Source organism: Coregonus clupeaformis, chromosome 17 (assembly GCF_020615455.1).
Source record: "Coregonus clupeaformis isolate EN_2021a chromosome 17, ASM2061545v1, whole genome shotgun sequence".
Lineage (NCBI taxonomy): Eukaryota > Metazoa > Chordata > Actinopteri > Salmoniformes > Salmonidae > Coregonus > Coregonus clupeaformis.
In genome coordinates, this window is record NC_059208.1 from 9,439,569 (window position 1) to 9,462,675 (window position 23,107).

General features: G+C 44.9%; 1 protein-coding gene across 3 annotated transcripts in view; it reads left to right on the forward strand.

Moving 5' to 3' along the window:
* LOC121586560 (retinoic acid receptor beta-like) overlaps window positions 1-23,107 on the forward strand; it is a 139,392-nt gene that overhangs the window by 62,841 nt on the left and 53,444 nt on the right. For all 3 annotated transcript variants that reach the window (XM_041903337.2, XM_041903336.2, XM_045226061.1), the window contains exon 2: window positions 3,110-3,258. In XM_041903337.2, coding sequence (XP_041759271.2) covers window positions 3,110-3,258 — 149 coding nt within the window. The remainder of the gene's footprint in view (window positions 1-3,109; window positions 3,259-23,107) is intronic.

The window sequence follows — 23,107 nt, forward strand, 5'->3', positions numbered from 1 at the left end:
ACACACACACACACACACACACACCCACACACAGCTAGCTGACCTGACTTAAATGAAAACAAATATCTTTCTGTCCTCATTAATTATACCAGGTTCCAGGAAGAGGGTGTTTGTAAGTCAAAGAGAGAACATTAACGTAAGTTAACTGTTTTCATTTATTTACACTCAAGTGATTTAATGAATATTTGGACAGTCAGTAAACAAGCACTACTGAAATCCTAAAGAATCCATCAGCGATGTGTGCTTAGAATGATATTGATTACTATCAGCAACAAACTATATACAGATGATAGCAAAGTGACTCATTTCAACTGACTAGCCAGTTGCATTAGTTTCTGTTTGCTTTGGGATTTGATTGACAAATAACAAGTCTGTTTGATTCACCAGAGGGGAAGCAGAGGTCACTATGAATCATGCAGTAGCACTAATATTCACCGTCATGGCAGTTCTGCACTTACACTGTTCTTTAATATCCCAAAGAGATTGGCAATATAACAGGTAAACAAACATGGACAAACACACTGAAACACACTGAAACACACACACATACAGTGGGGAGAACAAGTATTTGATACACTGCCGATTTTGCAGGTTTTCCTACTTACAAAGCATGTAGAGGTCTGTCCAGAAAATCACATTGTATGATTTTTAAGTAATTCATTTGCATTCTATTGCATTTTTTTGCAATTACAGAGATCATACGTTTCCTGTAGGTCTTGACCAGGTTTGCACACACTGCAGCAGGGATTTTGGCCCACTCCTCCATACAGACCTTCTCCAGATCCTTCAGGTTTCGGGGCTGTCGCTGGGCAATACGGACTTTCAGCTCCCTCCAAAGATTTTCTATTGGGTTCAGGTCTGGAGACTGGCTAGGCCACTCCAGGACCTTGAGATGCTTCTTATGGAGCCACTCCTTAGTTGCCCTGGCTGTGTGTTTCAGGTCGTTGTCATGCTAGAAGACCCAGCCACGACCCATCTTCAATGCTCTTACTGAGGGAAGGAGGTTGTTGGATCTCGCGATACATGGCCCCATCCATCCTCCCCTCAATACGGTGCAGTCGTCATGTCCCCTTTGCAGAAAAGCATCCCCAAAGAATGATGTTTCCACCTCCATGCTTTACGGTTGGGATGGTGTTCTTGGGGTTGTACTCATCCTTCTTCTTCCTCCAAACACGGCGAGTGGAGTTTAGACCAAAAAGCTCTATTTTTGTCTCATCAGACCACATGACCTTCTCCCATTCCTCCTCTGGATCATCCAGATGGTCATTGGCAAACTTCAGACGGGCCTGGACATGCGCTGGCTTGAGCAGGGGGACCTTGCGTGCGCTGCAGGATTTTAATCCATGACGGCGTAGTGTGTTACTAATGGTTTTCTTTGAGACTGTGGTCCCAGCTCTCTTCAGGTCATTGACCAGGTCCTGCCGTGTAGTTCTGGGCTGATCCCTCACCTTCCTCATGATCATTAATGCCCCACGAGGTGAGATCTTGCATGGAGCCCCAGACCGAGGGTGATTGACCGTCATCTTGAACTTCTTCCATTTTCTAATAATTGCGCCAACAGTTGTTGCCTTCTCACCAAGCTGCTTGCCTATTGTCCTGTAGCCCATCCCAGCCTTGTGCAGGTCTACAATTTTATCCCTGATGTCCTTACACAGCTCTCTGGTCTTGGCCATTGTGGAGAGGTTGGAGTCTGTTTGATTGAGTGTGTGGACAGGTGTCTTTTATACAGGTAACGAGTTCAAACAGGTGCAGTTAATACAGGTAATGAGTGGAGAACAGGAGGGCTTCTTAAAGAAAAACTAACAGGTCTGTGAGAGCCGGAATTCTTACTGGTTGGTAGGTGATCAAATACTTATGTCATGCAATAAAATGCAAATTAATTACTTAAAAATCATACAATGTGATTTTCTGGATTTTTGTTTTAGATTCCGTCTCTCACAGTTGAAGTGTACCTATGATAAAAATTACAGACCTCTACATGCTTTGTAAGTAGGAAAACCTGCAAAATCGGCAGTGTATCAAATACTTGTTCTCCCCACTGTACGTACACACACAATGGGTCAATTTGACCCATCTTTGACCCATCTACTGTATGTGTGAAATTGACCCAGAACACATTTTTGAACATAATACAAGAACCTCAGGGGAATTCCGCGTGAGGCCGAAGGCCAGGAACAGATCGAGGGGTTGCTCTCTAATAGATGCATAATTGAGTTTGAGCTGTTTAAGTACGGAATAACGTAATCTAATCAGTAAACCAACCTGCTCCCAACCAACCAACCAACACTGCTCTGATCTGCTCTGCGCTCCATGCAGATAGATCTATAGACGAGCAGGCCCTGGAGCAAGCTACACATATTCCTGAGTAGGGTTGCTAAATTCTGGGAACTTTCGATACATTTTCTGGTTTTCTCTAAATCCCGTTTGGAGGATTCCCGGAATCAAGGAGGAATAAGCAGGAAAAATCTGAAAACATCCTCCCAGGATTTCTGGAAAACCAGGGAATTTATTGAAAGTTTTGCAACCCTACTCCTGAGCTATATGTGAGCAAGGCGCTAGATAAATTGGTTGCTGGTAGGCTATAATGTGATGTCATCACGGCCTATTCAACATTTTAACCTTTATGTTTAAACTCAGTCAGGCCACAGGTGGATTTTTCAAAACCCATTAGAAAGAAACCCACTGACTCAAAAGTTTGTTTTTGTTTACTCTGAATGACCGCTGTATCAGTCAGGCCACAGTTCTGAGAACTCATTCCAGGGTTCTGGAGGTTTTATATGAACTCATTCAAAATCACAATGTTTGTGTTTCCGTTCCAATAACATCAAAATAGAAAGAAAGTGGCCACTCAGAACCAATGTTGGATGAGGATGTGGACACAGTAATTGCATGCCAACGATTTGCTACTGTCTGCCTGGATTTCAGTTCATTCAATACCTTTAGTTCACTCACTCAGGAAATGGGTTTTGAATGTCCTACCATTACCACTTATCCTTTCCAATACTAAAACTTGAACCATCTTCTTCATTCCGCAAATTTTTTCTCCAAGTGGGACTAATAAAGAACTACTACATCTTCATCATCATGTTCTTCTGTTGTGTCTCTGCAGCCATCGAGACCCAGAGCACCAGTTCTGAGGAGCTGGTCCCAAGCCCCCCATCCCCCCTGCCCCCGCCCCGCGTCTACAAGCCCTGCTTCGTGTGCCAGGACAAGTCCTCGGGATACCACTATGGTGTCAGCGCCTGCGAGGGCTGCAAGGTAAGACATACACACTAAAACAATCAACATTCACACCAAAACCTTCAACATACAGTGGGGAAAAAAAGTATTTAGTCAGCCACCAATTGTGCAAGTTCTCCCACTTAAAAAGATGAGAGAGGCCTGTAATTTTCATCATAGGTACACGTCAACTATGACAGACAAATTGAGGAAAAAAATTCCAGAAAATCACATTGTAGGATTTTTTATGAATTTATTTGCAAATTATGGTGGAAAATAAGTATTTGGTCACCTACAAACAAGCAAGATTTCTGGCTCTCACAGACCTGTAACTTCTTCTTTAAGAGGCTCCTCTGTCCTCCACTCGTTACCTGTATTAATGGCACCTGTTTGAACTTGTTATCAGTATAAAAGACACCTGTCCACAACCTCAAACAGTCACACTCCAAACTCCACTATGGCCAAGACCAAAGAGCTGTCAAAGGACACCAGAAACAAAATTGTAGACCTGCACCAGGCTGGGAAGACTGAATCTGCAATAGCTTGGTTTGAAGAAATCAACTGTGGGAGCAATTATTAGGAAATGGAAGACATACAAGACCACTGATAATCTCCCTCGATCTGGGGCTCCACGCAAGATCTCACCCCGTGGGGTCAAAATGATCACAAGAACGGTGAGCAAAAATCCCAGAACCACACGGGGGGACCTAGTGAATGACCTGCAGAGAGCTGGGACCTAAGTAACAAAGCCTACCATCAGTAACACACTACGCCGCCAGGGACTCAAATCCTGCAGTGCCAGACGTGTCTCCCTGCTTAAGCCAGTACATGTCCAGGCCCGTCTGAAGTTTGCTAGAGTGCATTTGGATGATCCAGAAGAGGATTGGGAGAATGTCATATGGTCAGATGAAACCAAAATAGAACTTTTTGGTAAAAACTCAACTCGTCGTGTTTGGAGGACAAAGAATGCTGAGTTGCATCCAAAGAACACCATACCTACTGTGAAGCATGGGGGTGGAAACATCATGCTTTGGGGCTGTTTTTCTGCAAAGGGACCAGGACGACTGATCCGTGTAAAGGAAAGAATGAATGGGGCCATGTATCGTGAGATTTTGAGTGAAAACCTCCTTCCATCAGCAAGGGCATTAAAGATGAAACGTGGCTGGGTCTTTCAGCATGACAATGATCCCAAACACACCGCCCGGGCAACGAAGGAGTGGCTTCGTAAGAAGCATTTCAAGGTCCTGGAGTGGCCTAGCCAGTCTCCAGATCTCAACCCCATAGAAAATCTTTGGAGGGAGTTGAAAGTCCGTGTTGCCCAGCGACAGCCCCAAAACATCACTGCTCTAGAGGAGATCTGCATGGAGGAATGGGCCAAAATACCAGCAACAGTGTGTGAAAACCTTGTGAAGACTTACAGAAAACATTTGACCTGTGTCATTGCCAACAAAGGGTATATAACAAAGTATTGAGAAACTTTTGTTATTGACCAAATAATTGGTGAATCCAACGCTATAAGCCCCAGCTTACGTCTGGTGTGACCCCATACCTACAGCCCCATGACCTGCGAATACCACCTAGAGTCAGACATACTGCAAATGTATACAGTACCATGGAGGTATAGATGCATTGAAGTTAGAACATAGCTACAGAAATATGGGGAAATCAATAGAAAACACATACAAATGCATGCAATCACACACACACATACACACACACACACATCAATAGAAAACACACGCACACACGTGCACATGCAGGCACACACACCAAACATAACTATTTAATGGGGCCAAACACATTCCTTCTACTACTGCACCCTGACTGGACTGCTGATGGTATCAGCTCTGAAATAAAAGGACAGATGTGGGTCGAACTCTCTCTCTCTCTCTCCATTTCCCTTCCTTTCTCTCTCTCTTTCTCCGCTGAGTGGCAGGTAGCAGGATGTAAAAATAGCAGAATTCATGGTAGAATAGCTTTGATTTCTGTGACATCTTGCCTCGAAAGGATTAGACCAGGGATAAATGCTTTTTCTGTGTTGTATTCCTCTCCATGGCGAGGGCATTGTTGTCATGGGGTGTGAGGGCCGAGCCCCTCCGTCGGACAGAGTCAATTGAGCGTGCTCTCTCTCTCCACAGCTGTAGGGTTTTAGTTGCTAGAGCGCCGCACTCTCTCTGTCTCTCGCTTTCTCACTCTCACTCGCACTCTCACTCACTCTCTCTCTTTCTCTCTCTCTCTCTCTCTCTCTCTCTCTCTCTCTCTCTCTCTCTCTCTCTCTCTCTCACACACACACACACACACACACACATTACAGGGCCCTCTACTGCCTTGTGAATGAGCAAATTACATCAGCAAACACACACACAGCTTGTGCCGTGTGTGTGTGTACATGCCACTCATCTTATCACAGGATGTTTCAGCTCATAGTCAAAGCTGGAGATAGAGCTGAAGTACACAGACAAAAGCTTTTTCAGATTCCTGCATATAAATATTGTCCTACACTCCAAAAGGGTTCTTCGGCTGTCCCTATAGGAGAACCCTTTTTGGTTCATGGTAGAACCCTTTTGGGTTCTATGTAGAACCCTCTGTGGAAAGGGTTAGACATGGAACCCAAAAGGGTTCTACCTGGAACCAAAAAGGGTTCTTCAAAGGGTTCTCCTATGGGGACATCTGAAGAACCCTTTTAAGTTCTAGATAGCACCTTTTTTTCTGAGTGTATGTCACACACACACATGCATGCATGCTCAAACACATAGGCACCCATGCTCACACAAACAAGCACACACACAGACACACGCACATAAACACACACACACACACACACACACACACAAACACTTGCATGCCAATACATTCACATTACAGTCAAGCTGCCCAGATGTCCAGTTATTATGGCTTTACTTCAACCCAGTTCAGCTCCTGTCAGAGCTTCTGGATCTGTCCCATTTGATTTAAAGCTGTCCAGTCTTACAACAGACAGAGCCTTACCTACCAACACTGCTGCTTTTTTGGCCAGGGCTCACTTGAAAAAAGAGATGTCAATCTCAATGTGTCTACCCTGGTTTAATAAAGGATACAAAATAGACATGCCTGTTGAATTCCCCTTGAAAAGAAGTGCCCTTAGATACACCCATTTCTCATTCTGCGCATCGTTCACTAGACGACTACCCTGAATACATAAACATGTAATGAGAGAGATGAGAGAGAAACACCAGCAGATGAGGGAGAGAGACACCAGAAGAGAAAACAAAGACTACGGCAGATGTGATCCGAGCCTTTTGGACGTTTTCATGCCAGAACACACTCAACTCATTTACATCATCTGACACCAGCAACGCTCGCCTTTGTTTGATATCTGGAGGAAAGCTGATTTGAATTGGTAAAACAGCGAGCAGACAGATGGGCTCCCATAAGTACATGCATATGCAGTAGTAGCGGTGCGCTAGGGGGGTTTCTTCTTATGGGTATTCGGTGAAAGTCAAGACGTCTCAAACCAAAGGCTGCCTCCTCTACTGTTCAGATGTGACAGTTGTGTCCTACACCTTTGTGACATCATCCCTCTGGGGGTTCTGAAACTGTTCCCAAAGAGAGCAATGAGGACCAACTCAACACAGCCCACAGCATTGCACCAGACCTGGGTCAAATACCTTTGAATACTTGAAACAGTGAAACTTCAACCACACAGTTTCTTAGAGTTTGCACTTTTGGGAACTATTCTAATGGTTCCATAGTGGGGAAACTAGATAAAGAGTAACTTTAAGTATTTTAAAGTGTTTGACATACAGTACCAGTCAAAAGTTTGGACACACCTACTCATTCCAGGGTATTTCTTTATTTTTACTATTTTCTACATTGTAGAATAATAGTGAAGACATCAAAACTATGAAATAACACATATGGAATCATGTAGTAACCAAAAAAGTGTTAAACAAATCAAAATATATTTTATATATATTTTATACAAGCCACCATTTGCCTTGTTGACAGCTTTGCACACTCCTAGCATTCTCTCAACCAGCTTCATGAGGTAGTCACCTGGAATGCATTTCAATTAACAGGTGTTAACAATTTATTTCCTTCTTAATGCGTTTGAGCCAATCAGTTGTGTTGTGACAAGGTAGGGGGGGGGGTATACAGAAGATAGCCCTATTTGGTAAAAGACCAAGTCCATATTATGGCCAGAACAGCTCAAATAAGCAAAGAGAAACGACAGTCCATCATTACTTTAAGACATGAAGGTCAGTCAATCCGGTTTCTTCAAGTGCAGTCGCAAAAACCATCAACCGCTATGATGAAACTGGCTCTCATTAGGACCGCCACAGGAAAGGAAGGCCCAGAGTTACTTCTGCTGCAGAGGATACGTTTAGTAGAGTTAACTGCACCTCAGATTGCAGCCCAAATAAATGTTTCACAGAGTTCAAGTAACAGAGACATCTCAACAGAGAATTTCTGCAAAGAAACCACTATTAAAGGACACCAAAAAGAAGTAGAGACTTGCTTGGGCCAAGAAACACGAGCAATGGACATTAGACTGGTTGAAATCTGTCCTTTGGTCTGATTGGTTTCAACCGCCGTTTCTTTGTGAGACGCAGAGTAGGTGAACGGATGATCTCCGCATTTATGGTTCCCACCGTGAAGCATGGAGGAGGAGGTGTGATGGTGTGGGGGTGCTTTGCTGGTGACACTGTCAGTGATTTATTTAGAATTCAAGGCACACTTAACCAGCATGGCTACCACAGCATTCTGCAGCAATACGCCATCCCATCTGGTTTGCGATTAGTGGGACTATAATTTGTTTTTCAACAAGACAATGTCCCAAAACACACCTCCAGGCTGTGTAAGGGCTATTTGACCAAGAAGGAGAGTGATGGAGTGCTGCATCAGATGACCTGGCCTCCACAATCACTCGACCTCAACCCAATTGAGATGGTTTGGGATGAGTTGGACCGCAGAGTGAAGGAAAAGCAGCCAACAGGTGCTCAGCGTATGTGGGAACTCCTTCAAGACTGTTGGAAAAGCATTCCTCATGAAGCTGGTTGAGAGAATGCCAAGAGTGTGCAAAGCTGTCATCAAGGCAAAGGGTGGCTACTTTGAAGAATCTCAAATATACACTGCTCAAAAAAATTAAGGGAACACTAAAATAACACATCCTAGATCTGAATGAATGAAATAATCTTATTAAATACGTTTTTCTTTACATAGTTGAATGTGCTGACAACAAAATCACACAAAAATTATCAATGGAAATCAAATTTATCAACCCATGGAGGTCTGGATTTGGAGTCACCCTCAAAATTAAAGTGGAAAACCACACTACAGGCTGATCCAACTTTGATGTAATGTCCTTAAAAAAGTCAAAATGAGGCTCAGTAGTGTGTGTGGCCTCCACGTGCCTGTATGACCTCCCTACAACGCCTGGGCATGCTCCTGATGAGGTGGCGGATGGTCTCCTGAGGGATCTCCTCCCAGACCTGGACTAAAGCATCCGCCAACTCCTGGACAGTCTGTGGTGCAACGTGGCGTTGGTGGATGGAGCGAGACATGATGTCCCAGATGTGCTCAATTGGATTCAGGTCTGGGGAACGGGCGGGCCAGTCCATAGCATCAATGCCTTCCTCTTGCAGGAACTGCTGACACACTCCAGCCACATGAGGTCTAGCATTGTCTTGCATTAGGAGGAACCCAGGGCCAACCGCACCAGCATATGGTCTCACAAGGGGTCTGAGGATCTCATCTCGGTACCTAATGGCAGTCAGGCAACCTGGAGCACATGGAGGGCTGTGCGGCCCCCCAAAGAAATGCCACCCCACACCATGACTGACCCACCGCCAAACCGGTCATGCTGGAGGATGTTGCAGGCAGCAGAACGTTCTCCACGGCGTCTCCAGACTCTGTCACGTCTGTCACGTGCTCAGTGTGAGCCTGCTTTCATCTGTGAAGAGCACAGGGCGCCAGTGGCGAATTTGCCAATCTTGGTGTTCTCTGGCAAATGCCAAACGTCCTGCACGGTGTTGGGCTGTAAGCACAACCCCCACCTGTGGACGTCGGGCCCTCATACCACCCTCATGGAGTCTGTTTCTGACCGTTTGAGCAGACACATGCACATTTGTGGCCTGCTGGAGGTCATTTTGCAGGGCTCTGGCAGTGCTCCTCCTGCTCCTCCTTGCACAAAGGCGGAGGTAGCAGTCCTGCTGCTGGGTTGTTGCCCTCCTACGGCCTCCTCCACGTCTCCTGATGTACTGGCCTGTCTCCTGGTAGCGCCTCCATGCTCTGGACACTACGCTGACAGACACAGCAAACCTTCTTGCCACAGCTCGCATTGATGTGCCATCCTGGATGAGCTGCACTACCTGAGCCACTTGTGTGGGTTGTAGATTCCGTCTCATGCTACCACTAGAGTGAAAGCACCGCCAGCATTCAAAAGTGACCAAAACATCAGCCAGGAAGCATAGGAACTGAGAAGTGGTCTGTGGTCACCACCTGCAAAACCAGTCCTTTATTGGGGGTGTCTTGCTAATTGCCTATAATTTCCACCTGTTGTCTATTCCATTTGCACAACAGCATGTGAAATGTATTGTCAATCAGTGTTGCTTCCTAAGTGGACAGTTTGATTTCACAGAAGTGTGATTGACTTGGAGTTACATTGTGTTGTTTAAGTGTTCCCTTTATTTTTGTGAGCAGTGTATAATATATTTTGATTTGTTTAACACTTTTTGGGTTACTACATGAATCCATTTGTGTTATTTCATAGTTTTGATGTCTTCACTATTATTCTGTAATGTAGAAAATAGTAAAAATAAAGAAAAACCCTTGAATGAGTAGGTGTGTCCAAACTTTTGACTGGTACTGTATGTATTTGACCTATGTCTAGAGCACACAAACTTTAAGCCATAATCAACATAGTGTACCAGAGTTCCCAAGGGCAATAGACTAGGACCAGGGCCTCTTTCTCCCCCAAACCCATAAGATGAATAAAAATCATATTGTCTGCTCTCTGTCAATAGAAAGGATATATTCACTGCCTCTGAGAAAACAAGAATAACCTATAGTGAAGAGGGCTAAGATACAGGGCTAAGATACACAGAACGCTTTACTTTATGGCCCTACTTTAGTTCAGTGTACAGACATTTACATTTACATTTACGTCATTTAGCAGACGCTCTTATCCAGAGCGACTTACAAATTGGTGCATTCACCTTATAGCCAGTGGGATAACCACTTTACAATGTTTTATTATTATTTATTTTTTTTTGGGGGGGTTGGGGTAAGGGGGGGTAGAAGGATTACTTTATCCTATCCCAGGTATTCCTTAAAGAGGTGGGGTTTCAAATGTCTCCGGAAGGTGGTGAGTGACTCCGCTGTCCTGGCGTCGTGAGGGGAGCTTGTTCCACCATTGGGGTGCCAGAGCAGCGAACAGTTTTGACTGGGCTGAGCGGGAACTATGCTTCCGCAGAGGTAGGGGAGCCAGCAGGCCAGAGGTGGATGAACGCAATGCCCTCGTTTGGGTGTAGGGACTGATCAGAGCCTGAAGGTACGGAGGTGCCGTTCCCCTCACAGCTCCGTAGGCAAGCACCATGGTCTTGTAGCAGATGCGAGCTTCAACTGGAAGCCAGTGGAGTGTGCGGAGGAGCGGGGTGACGTGAGAGAACTTGGGAAGGTTGAACACCAGACGGGCTGCGGCATTCTGGATGAGTTGTAGGGGTTTAATGGCACAGGCAGGGAGCCCAGCCAACAGCGAGTTGCAGTAATCCAGACGGGAGATGACAAGTGCCTGGATTAGGACCTGTGCCGCTTCCTGTGTAAGGCAGGGTCGTACTCTCCGAATGTTGTAGAGCATGAACCTACAGGATCGGGTCACCGCCTTGATGTTAGCGGAGAACGACAGGGTGTTGTCCAGGGTCACGCCAAGGTTCTTCACACTCTGGGAGGAGGACACAACGGAGTTGTCAACCGTGATGGCGAGATCATGGAACAGGCAGTCCTTCCCCGGGAGGAAGAGCAGCTCCGTCTTGCCAAGGTTCAGCTTGAGGTGGTGATCCGTCATCCATACTGATATGTCTGCCAAACATGCAGAGATGCGATTCGCCACCTGGTTATCAGAAGGGGGAAAGGAGAAGATTAGTTGTGTGTCATCTGCGTAGCAATGATAGGAGAGGCCATGTGAGGATATGACAGAGCCAAGTGACTTGGTGTATAGCGAGAATAGGAGAGGGCCTAGAACTGAGCCCTGGGGGACACCAGTGGTGAGAGCACGTGGTGCGGAGACAGCTTCTCGTCACGCCACTTGGTAGGAGCGACCGGTCAGGTAGGACGCAATCCAAGAGTGAGCCGCGCCGGAGATGCCCAGCTCGGAGAGGGTGGAGAGGAGGATCTGATGGTTCACAGTATCAAAGGCAGCAGACAGGTCTAGAAGGACAAGAGCAGAGGAGAGAGAGTTAGCTTTAGCAGTGCGGAGAGCCTCCGTGACACAGAGAAGAGCAGTCTCAGTTGAATGACCAGTCTTGAAAGCACAGGAGGCTGGTGGTATACAGTATGGATAACAAAAAATATACCTTTTGAATCTAGAAGGACATCATATAACAAATGGTAGAGAACCACAATACCGTCATCTCAGGTCTCAATTTAGGATATTGGGTTTTGTCAATGCCCATGACAAAGGCTATAGATTTTTCAAGTAGACTCAAATATCTCTATGGCAATAAAAGACCACGGCTTTTATAGGTTAGGCCTTCTTTGTTGGGCTGTCTGAAAAGCTTCAAGCTTCATTGAAAAAGGATAGATATATTTGTCTGTTCAGTGTATTGTGCAAGCATGATTCAATGAAAAAGTTCACATAACATTCTATGCCCGAGAAGCCGGTGTTTGGAGGATATATTGGCACGGGTGGTGTTAGGCCCGAGACGAAGTGCCAATATATGCTCCAAACACCGGCTTCGAGGGCATGATCACTTTTATATGATTAACATATTTTCATTAAAAACGTTATTTGGATGAATTTATTCATACTATTTCATCCTTCCACAAGATATAGTCCCGACACAAATCTAGGGTTGCTACCCAAGCTGGCTGGTCATTCGTTCTATCGGTTCAGTTGCCAGAGACACGACCCAGTCGTTCAGTCTTTTTGTTCTGTATCTATGGACGCGACCCAGTCATGACAGACGTTTTTATCCCTTGCTTGCTAGCAAGCCAACTACGGCTAACTTACAGTCACGTCAAATAATAGCAAAGTAGCTGCATTTGCGTTTGTTTAAGCTGTTTTCTAGTGACGTTTATCCTGTAAGCCTGTGTTTGGAGCATATATTGGCACGACTTCGTCTCAGGCCTAACAACACCCGTGCCAATATATCCTCCAAACACCGGCTTATCACTTAAATATTATCACTTAAATAATGCATGCTCTAGAATGCCCTTAAAGCCAATCAGAAACGAGTATTCAACAATGCCATGGTATAATGTGTTCTAATTATATTTCTATGAGGTAAGAATTGTATTATATCACTAAACCCCACTTATTAACATGTATAGAATGTTCATTCCAATGTTCCGCCCCAACATTCTGATTCAATGTTCTGCCACAATGTTCCTAAAGCTCCAGTGATGGAACCTTTTAACATGTTGTCATATCTGACAGTTCCTTGGCAGGGATGTGAATAGTTTAGGAATGAACCCTGTTCCTCTCTGTTCTGGTCTTTTCTTCTCCTTAGTTCCGTAGCATTCTGCATAATAGGGTTGCTTTGATTGAACCAGTTTGATGAGCAGAGAGAGGTAGAGCAGTGGTTTTCAATAAAAATATTAATAATAGGCCTTTACATTCAGTGATAAAATGTACTTTAAATTTGCCACTAAGATATTTAATGTAAAAAAAATTATGTGATTCCGCGATGGTTTTCAAGATCTTTTGACGGTAATTTGGTGGTGCCCGCAACGGAAGATTGGGAACCACTGAGTTAGAGGAGGTAGACCACACCCACTCTGGATGACACACACACACACACAGCGTGCTGCTCCAGGGTCCAACTTGTCCTCTATGCGTTTTTAATGTCTTTATTTACCTCCAGCTGTCTGATGATAATGTTGGGGAATGATCTAAAGACCTGTTAGGATGACTGTTCACTGCAGAGGGAGAGCGAGAGGGAGAGAGAGAGAGGGGAGAGGGAGAGAGAGCGAGGGGAGAGGGAGAGAGAGAGAGAGGGGAGAGGGAGAGAGAGAGAGGGGAAAGAGAGAGGGGAGAGAGAGAGAGAGGGGAGAGGGAGAGAGAGGGGATAGAGAAAGAGAGAGAGGGAGAGAGGGGAGAGAGGGAGAGAGAGAGGGGAGAGAGAGGGGGTAAGGGAGAGGGAGAGGGAGAGAGAGAGAGAGAGGGAGAGGGAGAGAGAGAGAGGGAGAGAGGGGAGAGGGAGAGGGAGAGAGAGAGGGGAGAGGGAGAGAGAGAGAGGGAGAGGGAGAGAGAGAGGGAGAGGGAGAGAAAGGGGAGAGGGAGAGAGAAAGAGGGAGAGGGAGAGAGAGAGGGAGAGGGAGAGAAAGGGGAGAGGGAGAGAGAAAGAGGGAGAGGGAGAGGGAGAGACAGAGAAAAGGAAGGGAAGAGGAGAAGGAGGAACTGTGTGACCCTCTGTTCTGCCTGCCTGTCATAATAATGTCTAAACTACCCTCAGAGCAGGACAGAAGCTGCTAACACACACACACACACACACACGTAAACACACACATGTTCAGATACACACACACACTGCTAACACACATTCCTTAATGTGATTTGTCAACGTTCTACAACATGAAAGTGCTTCATTTCTAATAGAGGCAGAAATCAAACGCAGGAGGTCAATTTGGCTCAGCACACAGAGAGGTGTGACGGGAAATGGATCTGATTATGTTAAAGTATGAAGGGATACCATTTTCTCTTCCTTTTTCCTTTTGAAAAGCCTCTTTCACCTTTGAGTTGAGTTGTTTTGTCTCTTTTGTTAGTGGATCATTATGTGTTACTTCAAGTGTCCTTTAAGTCGCTTATCTGCCAGTCAGAAGGCCAAACTGCCTGTCTGTGTTTGTCAAGGTGTGTGTGTGTGTGTTGGAAAGTGTGACGAACAATCTTTTGAAGTGAAGTGTGTGATTTGATACATAGTGGAGTGGAAATTAGTAGTTTCCTTTTCAAGTGAGATTTGATTCTGCAGACTGAATTTCCTTGGTTTATATGAATAACTTGGTGAATGATTTACCTGTTGGATTTACATAGGAGTTTTAGATGAGTTCATTGTTTGACAATGCTTTCAACTAAACTGAAATACAAAAAATACAAAAAGGTAGCTTGTGTAATGCAAAAATTGAACTTGATTGAAATAAAACCAAGATAGAGAGTTTAAAGTAATGAAATGAAATGCATGTAACTAGTCATTCAATCACTGTACACAGATGTGAGCTCTAAATGTAATCTTAATCTAAATTCTTTGTAAAATGTTCCTTCACAAATACAGATATAGAATCTTAATTTGACCAGTGTTGTCATAGCAAATGAATCCTGCAGCAACAGGATTTGAACGTTTAGGTCCATAATATTGCTTCATCGGTGGTTATTAGCTATTAGCTGGACAAAAGTAGGCTGCATGAAAAGTGAAATACTGTTAATATAACTGTGTGTTAATGCAGGTTTTCTGTGAATTTATGTAAATCACAATGCTCATCTGCATTTTCTGCAGTGCAGGAAAATAATTCTCAGCAACAAAAGATCCTACATCTGTACATTATTCACAACCTCACTTCTGTGTTTCTGAGTATATAATGACAGTCCATCTTCCAGCTTACAAGTCATCAGGCCTGTTAACATGCATCCTGTGTCAGACAGGAGTTTCCTCCGGTCTCTGTCTCTGCCTAGGGGAGATGAGAACACAACACTATTGTCTGACTATGTCAGAGAGTTGGAGTACAGTTCAAAAGACACTCCAACACATTGGTATTCTTGAATACTCTACAGTCAAACAAATCTATCTTTTCAGATTAACATCTCAGTCCAGAGACTTTAAACAGGGTTCAACAGTGTTGCAGTACAGACACAAATGTAATTCACAAACCACACAACCAACAAGCCTTCATTCGGAATACTCAGATGAGATCATTTAAATCGGACCTTTTAGATAGCGGAGGATTTTAATCTCTCTACTCAGAGTATGTACACACACACACACACACACACACACACACACACACACACACACACACACACACACACACACACACACACACACACACACACACACACACACACACAGGAACCCATTTCCCTGATGTGTCTGTCTACCCCAGCTGGCAGTCATCATAGCTCCCATTCTAATAATAGTCATTACACTCAGAAACAGAGAACATGACCCAGATGAGCCTGTGTGTGTGCGTGTGCATGTGTCCATGAATGCGTCGTATGCTTTGTGTGTGTGTGTGCGTATGGTATGTGTGTGTGTGTGTGTGTGTGTGTGTCCATGCATGCGTGTGTATGGTGTGTGTGTGTGTGTGTGTGTCCATGCATGCGTGTGTATGGTGTGTGTGTGTGCGTGTGCATGTGTCCATGCATGCGTGCGTATGCTTTGTGTGTGTGTGTGCGTATGGTATGTGTGTGTGTGTGTGTGTGTGTCTGGGTTGGTTCTTCTATCCTTGTGGGGACCTAAAATCCCCATAAGTCCCCACAAGAATAGTAAAACAAGGAAAAATTCTCCCTCGTGGGGACATTTCCCACGTCCCCATGAGGACAAAGGCTACTTTAAGCTTAGGGGTTAGGTTTAGGGTTACGGTTACAATTAGTGTTAGGGTTAGAATTAGGGTTAGGGTAAAGGTAAGGGATTAGTGGTTAGGTTTAGGGTAAGGAGTTAAGTTTAGGGTTTGGGTTACTGGTTAGGGTTATGGTAAGGCTAAGGTTTAGGGTTAGGGGTTAGGGAAAATAGGATTTTGAATGAAAATACTTTTTAGGTCCCCACAAGGATAGAAGAACATAACGTGTGTGTGGTTGATTCACTTTGTTAGTGCTTTCCAACTTCGCTTAAATAAATAAAATCTGCTTGAAATTAGTTGGCTTAATGCTGACTTTCATATAAATCATGCATCGGTGTCAATGATGGATGCACTATAACAAGCACACAGATCTCCAGTTATAATTCAAAACAGTACAAGGCTTCATTGAGATGTCAACCTCTGTCTCCACTGTCCAGCCTGATTAAGAAGCCTGCTGCTTTTCTTGAATAGGGACGGTCAGCCGATCCTGTATGTACGTCAGAAGCTTAGTGGAGCAGAGTGTTACAATCTGCTGAGAGAGAAGAGAAGACTGAAGATATCTGCTGGGTGCCCCCAGGCCAGCGCCAAGACTGGGCCAGAAAGACAAGGGCTGAATAGGAGAGAGAGAGAGAGATAGAAAGGGGGAGGAGGGGGGAGGAGGGGAGAAAGGGTGGAGAGAGAGAGAGATATAGAGAGAAAGGTGGAAGACGGGAGAGAGGGGGGAGGGAGAGAGAGAGATAGAGGGAGGAAACCTGAAGAATGGGGCCACAGTGGGTCGTCTGTGGGTGGTGGGGTGATCTGAAACCCATCGGGGGGCTTGCCTCATTCTCTCCTCCATCCTCTCTTTCTTGTTTCCCTCTCTCTTTTTCTCTTTTCTCTACCCCTCTGTCTCTATCTCTCTATCTATTCAGGCCATACTGGCTGAGTTGCCTCTTGTTTGAAAGGCCCCGACTCACTCACTTTCCTTCGTTCTTTCTTTCTCCCTCTTCATTTTAACCTCTTTCTCTTGCTGCTGTGGTGGCACACTGGTATTTCACCTAATAGATATGGGAGTCTCTCTCTGTCTCTGCTCTCTCTCTCTGTGTGTCTCTACTCTCTCTCTCTCTCTCTCTCTCTCTCTCTCTCTCAATTCAATTCAATTTCAATTTAAGGGCTTTATTGGCATGGGAAACGTGTGTTAACATTGCCAAAGCAAGTGAAGTAGATAGTAAACAAAAGTGAAATAAACAATAAATATTAACAGTAAACATTACACTCAGAAGTTTCAAAAGAATAAAGACATTTCAAATGTCATATTATGTATATACAGTGGGGAGAACAAGTATTTGATACACTGCCTATTTAGTAGGTTTTCCTACTTACAAAGCATGTAGAGGTCTGTAATTTTTATCATAGGTACACTTCAACTGTGAGAGGCGGAATCTAAAACAAAAATCCATAAAATCACATTGTATGATTTTTAAGTAATTAATTTGCATTTTATTGCATGACATAAGTATTTGATCACCTACCAACCAGTAAGAATTCCGGCTCTCACAGACCTGTTAGTTTTTCTTTAAGAAGCCCTCCTGTTCTCCACTCATTACCTGTATTAACTGCACCTGTTTGAACTCGTTACCTGTATAAAGACACCTGTCCACACACTCAATCAAACAGACTCCAACCTCTCCACAATGGCCAAGACCAGAGAGCTGTGTAAGGACATCAGGGGATCAAATTGTAGACCTGCACAAGGCTGGGATGGGCTACAGGACAATAGGCAAGCAGCTTGGTGAGAAGGCAACAACTGTTGGCGCAATTATTAGAAAATGGAAGAAGTTCAAGATGACGGTCAATCACCCTCGGTCTGGGGCTCCATGCAAGATCTCACCTCGTGGGGCATCAATGATCATGAGGAAGGTGAGGGATCAGCCCAGAACTACACAGCAGTACCTGGTCAATGACCTGAAGAGAGCTGGGACCACAGTCTCAAAGAAAACCATTAGTAACACAGTACGCCGTCATGGATTAAAATCCTGCAGCGCACGCAAGGTCCCCCTGCTCAAGCCAGCGCATGTCCAGGCCCGTCTGAAGTTTGCCAGTGACCATCTGGATGATCCAGAGGAGGAATGGGAGAAGGTCATGTGGTCTGATGTGACAAAAATAGAGCTTTTTGGTCTAAACTCCACTCACTGTGTTTGGAGGAAGAAGAAGGATGAGTACAACCCCAAGAACACCATCCCAACCGTGAAGCATGGAGGTGGAAACATCATTCTTTGGGGATGCTTTTCTGCAAAGGGGACAGGACGACTGCTCCGTATTGAGGGGAGGATGGATGGGGCCATGTATCGCGAGATCTTGGCCAACAACCTCCTTCCCTCAGTAAGAGCATTGAAGATAGGTTGTGGCTGGGTCTTCCAGCATGACAACGACCCGAAACACACAGCCAGGGCAACTAAGGAGTGGCTCCATAAGAAGCATCTCAAGGTCCTGGAGTGGCCTAGCCAGTCTCCAGACCTGAACCCAATAGAAAATCTTTGGAGGGAGCTGAAAGTCCGTATTGCCCAGCGACAGCCCCGAAACCTGAAGGATCTGGAGAAGGTCTGTATGTAGGAGTGGGCCAAAATCCCTGCTGCAGTGTGTGCAAACCTGGTCAAGACCTACAGGAAACGTATGATCTCTGTAATTGCAAACAAAGGTTTCTGTACCAAATATTAAGTTCTGCTTTTCTGATGTATCAAATACTTATGTCATGCAATAAAATGCAAATTAATTACTTAAAAATCATACAATGTGATTTTCTGGATTTTTGTTTTAGATTCCGTCTCTCACAGTTGAAGTGTACCTATGATAAAAATTACAGACCTCTACATGCTTTGTAAGTAGGAAAACCTGCAAAATCGGCAGTGTATCAAATACTTGTTCTCCCCACTGTATACAGTGTTGTAACAATGTGCAAATAGTTAAAGTACAAATGGGAAAATAAATAAAAATGGGTTGTATTTACAATGGTGTTTGTTCTTCACTGGTTGCCCTTTTCTTGTGGCAACAGGTCACAAATCTTGCAGCTGTGATGGCACACTGTGGTTTTTCACCCAGTAGATAAGGGAGTTTATCAAAATTGGGTTTGTTTTCGAATTCTTTGTGGATCTCTCTCTCTCTCTCTCTCTCAGTCACTCTCTCTCTCGCTCTCTCTCTTTCTCTCTCAGTCTCTCTCTCTCTCTCTCTCTCTCTCTCTCTCTCTCTCTCTGTCACTCTCTCTCTCTCTCTCAGTCACTCTCTCTCTCTCTCTCAGTCACTCTCTCTCTCTCTCTCTCTTTCTCTCTGTCTCTCTCTCTCTCTCTCTCTCTCTCTCTCTCTCTCTCTCTCTCTCTCTCTCTCTCTCTAGTCACTCTCTCTCTCTCTTTCTCTCTCAGTCTCTCTCTCTCTCTCTCTCTCTTTCTTTCTCTCTCAGTCTCTCTCTCTCTCTCTCTCTCTCTCTCTCTCTAGACTCTCTCTCTCTCTCGCTCTCTCTCTCTCTCTCTCTCTCTCAGTCACTCTCTCTCTCTCTCTCAGTCACTCTCTCTCTCTCTTTCTCTCTCAGTCTCTCTCTCTCTCTCTCTCTCTCTCTCTCAGTCACTCTCTCTCTCTCTTTCTCTCTCAGTCTCTCTCTCTCTCTCTCTCAGTCACTCTCTCTCTCTTTCTCTCTCAGTCTCTCTCTCTCTCTCTCTCTCTCTCTCTCTCAGTCACTCTCTCTCTCTCTCAGTCACTCTCTCTCTCTCTTTCTCTCTCAGTCTCTCTCTCTCTCTCTCTCTCTCTCCTCAGTCACTCTCTCTCTCTCTTTCTCTCTCAGTCTCTCTCTCTCTCTCTCTCAGTCACTCTCTCTCTCTCTTTCTCTCTCAGTCTCTCTCTCTCTCTCTCTCTCTCTCTCTCTCTCTCTAGTCACTCTCTCTCTCTCTCTTTCTTTCTCTCTCAGTCTCTCTCTCTCTCTCTCTCTCAGACTCTCTCTCTCTCTCTCTCTCAGTCCTCTCTCTCTCTCTCAGTCACTCTCTCTCTCTCTCTCTCTCTCTCTCTCTCTCTCTCTCTCTCAGTCACTCTCTCTCTCTATCTCTCTCTCAGTCTCTCTCTCTCTCTACTCTCTCTCTCTCTCTCTCTCTCTCTCTCTCTCTCTCTCTCTCTCTCTCTCTCTCTCTCTCTCTCTCTCTCTCTCTCTCTCTCTCTCTCTCTCTCTCTCTCTCTCTGTTATCTGCTGAGGTTTCATGATCACTGGGGCAACAAAGCCAGTCTTTGTGCCATGCGGAGCTCCTTTCTTACTCTCTTATTTACTCTGCCTTTTCAATGTCACCCAACCCTGGTCCAACCCTGGTCCAACCCTGGTCCAATCCCGCTCTGCTCTGCTCTGCTCGTCACCTCTCCCATGTTCTACAGAGGAACTCACATCCCACACAATGGTGAACCGAAAACATTATTCTCTCCCCTCCTCGCACCCTGTAACACAACTCTGTCCCCCCTCTCACCCTCTCTTTCTCTCCATCGGTCCCTTCATCCCTTCATCCCTCCATCTCTCCACTCTCTCTCTCTCTCTCTCTCTCTCTCTCTCTCTCTCTCTCTCTCTCTCTCTCTCTCTCTCTCTGTCTCTGTCTTTGTCTCTGTCTCTCTCTGTTAATGGATTACCATTAACAGCAACAACAACAATATTAATGAGAATAACAAGACATTAAAGCAATAGTAGTAGACCAGTCTCAACATGACTGAGAAGACACATGACATGGTATGAAAGCCAAAACAAAACCAAAATGGGAAATATTATTGACATTACATTGCATTTTTCAGTGGCTGTCCCTCAGGTTGTGGCAGGAGGACACATTTGGGCTTTTCACCCAATAAATATTAGATTTTTTCATAATATTTATAGTTTCAAATTCTATAATTTTGAAACTATATAATTTTGGGAAAGAAAGATTCTCTTAGGTCTGAGTATTTGTCACAGTGTAATAGGAAATACAGCTCTGTCTCTACCTCTCCCCTGGAGCAGAGTGAGCACAGCCTGTCCTTTCTGGGCAGCCAGGTTTGCCTGTGACGACCGGTCTCTATAGCCAGACTGTGCTCACTGAGTCTGTACCTAGTCAGTGTTTTCCTCAGTTTTCTATCAGTCACAGTGGTCAGATAGTCTGCCACCATGTAATGTCTGTTTAGAGCCAAATAGCATTGAAGTTTACTTTGATTTTGTGTGGTGTCTTTCCAATAGGTGATATATTTTTCTTTTTGCTTTGTGATGATTTGGTTGGGCCAGATTTTCTGAGTGATGTCTTGAGGCTCTATGGGGTTGGTTTGGGTTAGTGAACTTAGCCTCAGAACCAGCTGGCTGAGGGGACTCTTCTCTTGTTTCATCTCTTGACATAGTAGAGCTGTGTGATGGAATGTTTTGGGGTCACTTGTTTTTAGATGGTTGTAAAATTTGATGGCTCTTTTATCTATTCGAATAAGGAGGGGGTATTGGCCCAATTCTGCTCTACATGCGTTATTTTGACTTTTTCTTTGCACTTGCAATACAGTCTTGCAAAACTCTGCATGCAGTATTTCGATTGGATGTTTGTCCCATTTGGTAAATGTATTATTAGAGAGTGGACCCCATACTTCACTGCCATATAGAGCAATTGGTTCTATAACTGATTGGATTTTTTTTTGCCAGATTCTAATTGGAATTTCTCTCTCTCTCTCTCTCTCTCTCTCTCTCTCTCTCTCTCTCTCTCTCTCTCTCTCTCTCTCTCTCTCTCTCTCTCTCTCTCTCTCTCTCTCTCTCTCTCTCTCTCTCCTTCCCCCCCCTTCTCTCTCTCTGTCTCTCACTTCTCTGGTGAACTGCAGGTGTAAGTAATAGCCCAGGGTAATTGCCTCCCCACCCCCTCTCCTCCTCTTCTTTCTGGAACCCCCCAGGGTCTCTGGTGTCCGCTAGGCTTTCCGCCGCGGTGATAAGATGTCCATGCTATTAAGAGGGAAAGCTAATCCCCCTCTCTACCTCTCTACCTCTCTACCTCTCTTCCTCTCTACCGCTCTGGTTGTAGTGAATACTCCGGTAACACAAAACACCTCAGTCACAGGGGAGGGCAGGGGGGTGGAAGAGGGGAGGCTGGTCGAGAGAGAGAGGGAGGGGTAAATTAAGAGAGGGAGGTGAAGCGAAGGGGTTGGATTGTGTGGGTAAATAATTGATGTTCAGCACTTTCGTTTTTTAATCTGTAAATGAGACGGCCACTAAGATTCCTCCTGGGTCCTGGACTCAGTGTGTGTGACACCCTATCGGTGTTAATATGTATGTGTGTGTGTGTGTGTGTGTGTGTGCGACACCCTATCCCTCCTCCCATTAAGATAACAAGATGGAGGATAATGATCCAGTGAAGATGTACAGGTAATCAGAAGAGAGAGTGTCTGTCCTGTCTGTCTCCCAGGTGGATCACACCATGTCCCCTGAGTGGTGTCTGCCTGTGTGTGTGTGTCCATGCTTGTGTCCATGCGTGTGTGTGTGTGTGTGTGTGTGTCTCACGAGGGGGTCTTATTTCCCCATCAGCTCAGAGAGAGAGAGCTGGAAGCACTCGAGAACAGCACACAGAGAGAGAGACACACACAGAGACACACAGAGAGACACACAGAGAGACACAGAGAGACACAGAGAGCCTTTAGTCAGTAAAGACCAGACTGGGGTCAGTATCCACTCCTATCATGTCCCCAGATCAAACGTATCATTTATTTAGCCACCAGGACAGAGCCCCCCAGCTGGTGTGTGTGTGTGTGTGTGTTAGAGCTGGGCGATATGGAGCTGGGTGAAATTAGATTTTGATATGGACAAAAATCCATACTGCGATAAATTGACAATTTCTTTTGTGATAAAGATAAATTGGCGCTAAATTATTTTGGGGAGGAGGTGCTAGAGCTGGACAATATGGACGGAAAGTCATATCGCAATATACTGTATTAGTGTTTTATTTTCCAAAACATTCTCCTCTCCTCTCTCTCTCTCTCTCGGTGTCGGTCATTTTCGGTTTATTGTCACCTGCTGGGGGTTAGATAAACACCATTGTAAAATTCCCTGCTCAAGTTTGTGCTGTTTCAAACAGACTCAACAAGCATCAAGGCTGCTGGGAAATATCACATGGACACACAGGCCAGCTCTGTACACTGAAATACGAGA